Source organism: Egretta garzetta, unplaced genomic scaffold, assembly GCF_000687185.1.
Source record: "Egretta garzetta isolate BGI_Z169 unplaced genomic scaffold, ASM68718v1 scaffold139, whole genome shotgun sequence".
NCBI classification, from domain to species: domain Eukaryota; kingdom Metazoa; phylum Chordata; class Aves; order Pelecaniformes; family Ardeidae; genus Egretta; species Egretta garzetta.
The window spans coordinates 1,120,182-1,129,413 of NW_009260832.1; the positions used below are offsets into that span (position 1 = coordinate 1,120,182).

Sequence of the window (9,232 nt, forward strand, 5' to 3'; positions counted from 1 at the left end):
AAAAAAAAAAAAAAAAGATATCCCACAAAAACCCCAGCCACAAACCCTTTTAAAATAACAGGATTCCCTAAAGGCTATCTAACTAGCCAGCTGTATATAAGGATTGTTGCAGAAAAGTCTGGAGATATATGGAAACAGGTCAAACTGATGGTACGCATATTTGCTGTAGTTTGGAATAAGCACCAGAGGACAAAGTAATCAAATGAAGTTAGTAGTGAAGAAAGGAATCACACACAGACAGAACAGTGGGTAAGAAAAGATAAGAACAATAGCCTTGTATTCATTGCAAAGGAGAAAAGGGAGCCAGAAAAGGGAAAAAGATAGGATGCCACAGAAAAACAAGCCAGAAAGATCTTAAAGGCAGATTTTGCATGAACTTAAGTGAATTCAAATTATTAACAGAAAGGCTAAAATTACCAAACCAAAAAGGAACAGGCCAAGCTTGCAAGGCCCTTACATTCAGCTTGAATGCATTTCTTTGGACAATTTTTTTTTTTCTTTTTTAAGACTGCATCCAATCAATTCCAAAATTTCAGTGACGTCAATGTGCAAATTGGAGAACTCAAAGGGGAAACGGGGGCACATGGAACCCCTGTCATCTTCTGGCTGGCAGAGGCAGAGTTTCAACCGCTTCTAGCTCTTTACAGATCAGAGAACCGGTTGATGGCAGAACTGAGCATATTCCAGCAAAACAATACCCCTCATCTTAGCTCTGCCCATGTCCCAATTGAGTTTAAAATGTTGGCACCCTGAAAGAGAAAGAAAAAAAAAGAAAGAATAAGAATGTTGGAGGGAAACTAGGAAGCAAGGAAAGGACGTAGACTTGAGGAGCAGGTAGTTACAGAATGCTCCAGACACAAAAAAGAACAGAAGGGGACAATGTCCAGAGACTGGGGATGCTGCAGTGACTCCTTTCAATGAGGAGAAGGGGAGAGCTGAATGCAGGAGGCTTGTTGGGAAGAATGGAGGGATGCAAAACTTTTCAGTAACATTCAGTGCTGTCAGCCCAAGAAAGTAATAGAACTTCTTACTTCCTAGATTACACAGGTTTAAATTTCCTCCTATTATATTTTTGGTGGTCCTCCGTTTTTTAGTATTCTAGATATTGTTTAGGTATTTCAACAGTGGGCTATTCACCTCAAGACATACGCATACTCTGTTTATCCCTCAGTTTTTCATTATAAGCACATAATGCTATAAACCTTCCTTTAAAAACAAGCTGAAAGTGTTTGGCTAAAAAATTCAAAGAGAAGGACTGAAGCATCTGTATAGTTATCCTGCACAATCCACAGTGATCTGAAGGAACTTTCCTTGCTATAAAAGCCTCTTGTCAATATCATTACAAACTGCGTAACTGCTTAAATTCTGACAGGTTCTCTCCTGGGATATCTTACACTTCCTGGTTTAAAAACAACTTCACCTTGACACATGATGCTTGCACATCAGGTATCATGGGGGCAAGGCGGACGCACCATTTCTTATACCCTATAACGTCCTTAAGTACTTATCTCTGACCTAAACCATAGTTACTGCATTTTTCAGAAATTCCTTCCGCTATGTTCAACTACAAGAGGGCAGAACTCAGGATTCAGACACTATTCCAGCAGTATTGCAAACACATGCAAAAGTACTGTCAAATTCTGCTTTCCAATCTTTACCAGCAGTCCAAGTACAAAATTTGTTGGTTTAAAGAGGTCATGTTAGGCTTCTTCAACAAAAACAAACAACCCCCCCCCCCCCCCCCAACCCCACTATCTTGGAGGAGTAGCACAGCAAGAAGCTAACTGATTCAGAGAAACCAGAGCTCATGAAATTTCAAAGAACCACCAACATGACAGGATTTTGTTGGTGAAACTTGCAAGCTCTCAGTTAACAACAATAAAAGCACATGTGGAAAATTAATTACCAGAGTATTTTTTAAAAAGCCTCTTACGAAAGCTGACCTAAGACACTCCCTCAAAATCTAAAACCTTCTCCCATATCTCTGTCAAAGTATGAGATGTTTTCTCCACAGTTATAAGGCTCCTCTTAATAAAAAAACCCAAAGCCACAGTATTCAATGCTATGAACACTGCTGAGTGTCTCAAGAGCCAAGCACTAGCTTTTAAATTTATCAAGAATTACATTCAAAAGGTGATTACTGATGCATTCACTCTGTCAAGTCCATTGACCATGCTCAACAAGCAGTTCTCATATTTGAAAGACAAAACTGTACTTGCAGTATAAGACTTAGATTAGTCCTATGGAGAACTAATATAAAAACAGAGATGTACAATCCTGAGAATAAATACAGGCAATTTATAGTCTGGTTCAGTTTCCTCTTCAGCTAAATAATTAGAAAGAAAGGGTTGGGAAAGCTTGAAACCTCAAGAGCCCTGAGCAGAATTTTGCCCTCTTGCAAATCAAAACCAATTCTCTCAAAGAACTGCACTTTTCACAGCTTCTTACTCTAGTATGTATTGGAGAGTCATGATAAAGTCTTGAACATATGAACATTTACTTGGCACAGCCACACTTCTACTCCCAACAGTACAAACACTGTTTGGATGCATGTGTGTGACTACATATACATATGTAAGTATACACATATATGTATTTTATAAGTAAAAATACATATAAAAAAAGCAAGACAAACAATTATGATATAAAGAATGTTGACTCATAACCACAGATGTCCCAGACAGCTAGCTTCTGGGAACTCATGACCATGAACTCTTTTGTCCAATCAAGTTGTGCATATTGATGATCAGTATGAACATTCAGACAATCCTCTTATTATCCAGAGTACTCAAAGGTTGAATACCTTAGATAATGCAAAAAACCCAATCAGTATGGATGCTTTGGGATCACTGGAAAATGCAAAGCAAACATGTTTAAGCAACATAGTTAAGTAAGTCTATCACCATTTAACTCTAAGCATTCAGGTGTCCCTATGTCAAGCTTTGGATGGGCATATTAATTTATCTGCTGAAGTAACTAATGTGATGTTATACAGCAGAAGTTGATATAAAATATGGGCATGAGTATTCTGACAGTGGCAGTATAGAAAACAGACAGCTGGAGGTAGAAGTTGATGATATGGCAGTCCATAGCCTTAGCACTACCTGCAGTACCAGACAAAAATGCTTTGTTACTTCCAAGCCCAATAGAAATCCATAGATTAGCAGTACAGGCTCCAAAGCTACAACAAAATAAATGAAGCCCATCTGGCAGCCAAAGCCCTGGGAAGCACTGGGCAGAAACACACCAGTGCATCACACCCACTCAGGTCTAACATGGCTAGGCTACAACCACCTAGTCCTGCCTGATTCAGGCTGACTCAGAGAACTTGGGTGTGCCTGCATTACACTCCCTGCTGCAGAAGACATGGAAGGCCACCAGCACTGACTCTGCAGGCCAAGGGAGCTGGGAACGGAAAGCAGTGGGGCCAACCTGCATGCAGGCAAGGGCTCCCTAATTATCTTAAAGCCTGACGGAGACCAGATAGCAAAACTACTTCAAAAAAAAATTTGTAGCACTGCCTTAAATCGCCCCTGCTGCATTCAAGTTGGCTTTGCATCCCTCCTTTTGCCACAGTTAGTTTTGGCTCTTGAGATGGCCAAAAGGCACGAGCATACTGATTGGTGAGACTGTAGTCTCCATGCACACACTGATTTACAGGCTGGTTTACCTTGGACCACCCCTGATTAGACATGGAAAAAGAGAGGCCAATTTAACATTTAGTTTGCTGTGCAACATAAAGAAATTGGCTATGTATACTTGCCTCACTCAAAAAGGAAAATAGGAAGAAAAAAACCTGCTTTCGAAGGAGACACCCATACATAACACTTACAATAAGCAATACTGCTTACTTGTACAATCATTAACAGAACACTGACCTGTAACATGCATCTGGATACAACACCTTCAGGTACCTCAGGAAACTTCTGTCGCAGGTCATGTAAAACCTGAATATCAATTTGCTGGCTTCCTTGGGCCATTCGTATATTGCCTGGTCAGGATCGTTTTTCAACAGGCAGTTTTAGGCCTTAGTAAAGGTAGTACTCATCTCTTCTGTCCCAGCATTTTCTGGAAGAGGAAGGAAAGCCTTAAGTCACTGAAAGCAGGCACTTGTAACAAAACTAACCCCCCAAAAGCCAACTCCCAAAAAGCCAACCCCCCCATACAACACCCCTTTCCAATTATGAATTTAAGTCTGTATTTTATGTTGACATCTCTGGCTAACTAATTATCCTTCACACAGTCATCACCTTGAAAATTGCCCATTTATAGACACGTCTCCTGATCCATTTCCTTCTATCTTGGTTTTTATATTTATATTGACATTATACAATATATTCAGAATAAAAAAAAATTATAAAAGTATTAAAATTCATGGTTTCAAGAACAGCATTTTTACTTATTTAAAACACAAGTAAACATGAAGAAGTCCACACCAAAAATAGGAAGATAGTGTTCATTCAGCTTTTGAGTGTACCTACACTGTTAATTATGTTATTGTTTACTATTAGGATATTGTGGATAGAAATCCAGTGTTTCTAATTTTCAGGATTTACTAGCAATAGTCCACTTGTTTTTCACCCAACATACTTGGAAATATTCTGAGATTATGACTAGAAGGGAATAACCTGTAACAACCCAGGTTTCTTCAACTAATTCTGTTTCTCCTTTGAAGGAAAATACGAAGAGTTATGATAAGATTGTATCATAATCACCCAATCAACGCATTTATACAAATTATCTGTCCTGGCCATACGATATCCATACACTTCCAAGAATAACTTCTACCAATTAAGTTTGGAAGAACACACCTATGTGTTAAGCAACGGAACAGTATCTTCCTCATTTAAACTAATATTACAAACAAATGTGACCATACGGTTTATAAAAAAACCAAAGCAGTCAACTCCAACATTCATTTACCTCTTGAGTTAGCAAATCTTATTTAAACATCTCGATCAATTTATTCACTTTCTCCTCCCCCTCTCTACCTGCTTTTCTTTTCTTTCTTCTTTGCCTCGTATGTAATGTGCACTACTACCCCATGTGCTGACTCATGGCAACCTGCAGCAGAGAATTGCCTCCAGTACCAGGAGGCACCTGTACGAGCTGCTCCCTGGATCCCGTCTGCCTGAGCGCTTTCCCAAAAATCCCACTGGCACACTCACTTTGTAAGTGAGCCTACATGTTTGTGTTTCTGTACTTGTATGCACTAAAACGGGACTAGTGGCAAGTTAATTGGGGAGCACTAATTACAATTTTCTACTGCATTAACACCACTTGTGATTCAAATGCAATGTAGTGCAACACTACAACTTCCCTTGAGACCAAAAAGACAGAAAAACCTGCAAAGAACCTCATCTGAAACAAAAAGCAGTAAATTATTTTCTACCAGAAGTGTCAGGCTTTTACTCCGTAATAGAGAAAAGCTACATTAAACATAACATGAATATGGTTAAAATAACGGATAAGAATTGCAAAAGTTAAAATGAAGTCAAGAAACAGTCTTTAAATACAAATTCAAGTACCAGAGAGTTCCTTTCCCCTCCCATGCATTGGCTAGCACAAATGTTCAATATGTACATATACCGTTAAAATGATGCTAAAGCCTGTCTACATTTACTCGGGTTTAAAGCAAGCAATTCATAAAAGTTTGGGAACAAAGAATGCTGCAGGAGTCCCTGAAGTCTTGGAGCAAATGGCTGTTTGCTATGGCAGACCCGAAGGAAGAGCTGACGATCCAGGCAAAGAGCAGGAGCTTCAGCCAGACCGGAGAGTAGCCGCCCCTGAGCACCGGCTGCCCCCGCTCCCCTGAAAGCGCCTTCAGCTGCTACCTGCCCTCGGCTTGCACCAACAGCGACTGGAGACCCCGCTCCCAACTGTTTAAAATACACGCCCTCAGACAGAAAAAGTGAGCTGCGTTGACGCTGCTCTGAAATCTTATTCTTAAACTCTGAAAAAGTCAATTCCGTGGCAGTGGTAGTGCAATTTAAAAAAAAATGGATGAATCTGATCCATGCCTCACTAAAAATACACCCCTGTTATTGCTTCAATGGTTTAGAATGCTAGACAAGTCTAAGTAGTGACACAACACTATTCTTACAGCTGGTGAGATTACAGCAAGTTCATAAAAATACAGGATTTTATTAACAAGAAGGAAACTGGTTTACCTTAGTTTAGTATAAAAATGCCATTTTCCCGCCCCTCTCGTACTGAGTAGCCCATTAACCTTGCTGCGAAATAAACATTTAAATGCCCCTCGATCCTCCTAGGACTTCTTCATTTTTTTCCAATTTCTCTGACCTACATTGAAGTAACCCATGCCACAATACACTATATCATTATCAGAACAGCAAATTCTACACTCTCCACCTCAAATTCCCTGTACAGTACTAAAAACTCTTTACATAAATTTCCATCTTTTGTCTGATGTATCAGATTGGCAATACAGCATCTTGCATGGAAGAAGATTCATGCATCCACTCTTTTCATGAAAAACACAAAGAATAGATTAAAAAAAATATTTAAAACATTTATTCAGGAGAACATTCCACATAGTCACCCCAGTGCTTCATTTCAATAAAAAAACCCACTTTGTAGTCTAGCTTATTTTTCAGTATCTGTAGTCTTGATAAAACACACAATGACCACAATTACCATTTATTACTCCGAAATAGCATCAGAGTATATTACAATAATTACCTTAAAATTTAAAGAAGTGATGCAGAGAAGCTCTTCTGCATCTTCATGAGGCATAAAATGACTTACGGGGCATCATCCAATGTTTGCAAAATCCAATTATTTGTTGGGATGATGCAACACTTGGGAGAGTGCTTATTTGTATTTTACTACTGTACTTTTAAGTTTCAGTGGCTTAGCACCAAGATGATGAATGCAGTTAGTACAGGAAGAGCTAGAATTAACATCTACTCTGTCATTTTTCTAAAGTTGCTAAGAAATTTTTGTATAAATGCATCAACATGGTGGAACATGATATTTACTGTAGCATGAGAGAAAATAAACACAATAGGTTCTGTTACCACTATCTTCATTCACAGAGAAATATACTCAAAGTCCTGTAGGCAGTATACCCACCATATTCACCAAAAAAAAAAAAGTTTTTTCTTCTTCAGTTTCAATAGGCAACTAATACGGCTTCACTGACAATACAGCATATGAAAAAAACACTTGTATCATATGAATATTAAGGTCTCACTCCAATCACCACTTAAAAAGGAAAAACCTACTGCAGAGCTCAGAGATATTTAAAGATTAGTAATAAACTCAAATTAACCTTAAGGAAGTCTGAAGTGGCAGGCCAGGAGGCCTCATGAAGACTCTCTAGTATAGACAGATGAAAAGTTTTTTTCCCAATTCTTGATGTGGCAAAGGAACTACAAAAAGGACTCAGCATCCATCTTGCTAGAGGAAAGCTTAAAGGAACCAAAAGTTATTTTGACAGATGCATGTCTAAGGAACAGAAACGTAGCACTGTTGTCAGCCACTGAACTCTGAATCTGGCAGCAGGACATCCAGAATACAGTTAGAAAGTTATATATGCCAGTGGAAAATAAAAGACAAATGCAAGAGTGAACAGCCAAGACGGCCAATAAATAAGACTGTTGAAGAAAAGGGTACCAACAGGAGGTAAGGCAACCTGCTGGCAGCAACATTTTGGCTTATTCAGAGTCTCAGGCATAAAATAAGGGCAATACATTATTACAGAAGTAAACTGAAAAATCTATTCAAGAATTCAATTATCAGCAGAAATGAAATCCAGCAATGGCGACTCTGAGAAAGAGCTCTTCCTAAAACCATTAAAAGCAGTTTACTTACAAAGGAAAGCTTCTAAATACTGGAATGCAATACAATATAGTTATTTTTGTAGAAACGTCCATTTACTAATCCTTTTACATACTGCTTTTAGCTATTTCAAAAAACCCTTCAGTGTGACTTTATACTGTTGAAGACAGACATGCACAACAAAGATCCCAGTGCTCACTTAGGCCAGAAATACTAAGTAACTGGAAGCATCAATTAGCTGTGTTCTTTTAAAGACTATTGGCAAGATCTCCAGATAACTTAAAAGCCCTGGCAATTGTAACATTAAACAAAGCGTCATCTCCCAAAGCCTCCTCAGAACCATGAGTAGGAGATGCAAAACAAACTGCTTATCTTGTTTATTAAAAAACTCAAAGACGATTTAATGTGAAATACGATTCAGATGCCAAATGCTATGCTGTTATAATGTTGGACCAATAGCTAGTTAAGAAAGAAAGAAATTTTTAAATCTCCTTTATTCTGACAGACGACATGTTCAACATCAACAGATCAGAGACAGTTCTTCAATACAAACCTTAAGCTTAGTATCACATTGACTTTTCACAAAACACTTATATTGCAAATGTTCTTCAGAGTAAATTCTGCTAAAGCTGATTTTATGAAAAATTATACCTAACAAAATCTAAACAAAGAAGCTGACAGAATGTTATCTGCACTTCTTGTCCCTTACTGATCTTTTCTTTACTGCAAGTTCACGTATAGTCCAAGCCATAACAAATATCAAAGGTAATTGTGCAAATATTAGCATAATTGCTGTATTGACCAATTCCAGTTGAACTGATGATGCACTCATAATGACTGATGTCCCATTTATGGTCAGCTACCTCTCTGAAAACAGCCTTTGCGAGTTCAGGAGAACAGCTTTTGGCAACATGCAGAACACTGCAACTGTAAACTGCATGCCCTTCACCTTCCCCAAAATCAAATGAATGAAACCTTTATAGTTCAGCTACATCTAGTAAGTAAATTGCTCATGCTTTTCTGTAGTTTTAATCTGATCACATCTGATCTGTGTTTTACTCACATGGCTAAAAATGCTATAGAAGTAATCCATCTAAAAGCTTATTTTAGAACTTGGCTGTAAATATTTCTTAAAAGGCTGCTGCGAATGCAGAAACAAGAGGACATTTCCTCGTAGCATTAATGGTGCAGATTATAGATGTGCATAAAAATGACTGCTGTAATGACAACAAATTAGATGCAACAAGTTGCAATGCAAGACTGGCAGAGGTTGCTGAAGTGCCTGTTGAGATAGCAACCAAGGGATTACTGGAATTTCTTTTGAGGAATCCAAGAGGTGCAGAAAGACAGCAGAAACAGATAAGCAATTATAAAGATTGACATTCCCCTCCCCCCAAGCCCAAAAAACCCCAACCACCCAACCCCTCAA

General features: G+C 38.5%; 1 protein-coding gene across 1 annotated transcript in view; it reads right to left on the reverse strand.

Moving 5' to 3' along the window:
• The window catches only part of TAB2 (TGF-beta activated kinase 1 (MAP3K7) binding protein 2), a 49,838-nt gene that overhangs the window by 16,295 nt on the left and 24,311 nt on the right, over positions 1 to 9,232 (reverse strand). Inside the window, 1 exon segment of the mRNA XM_009646958.2 lies at positions 3,879 to 4,068. Coding sequence (XP_009645253.1) covers positions 3,879 to 3,980 — 102 coding nt within the window. The 5' untranslated portion in view covers positions 3,981 to 4,068.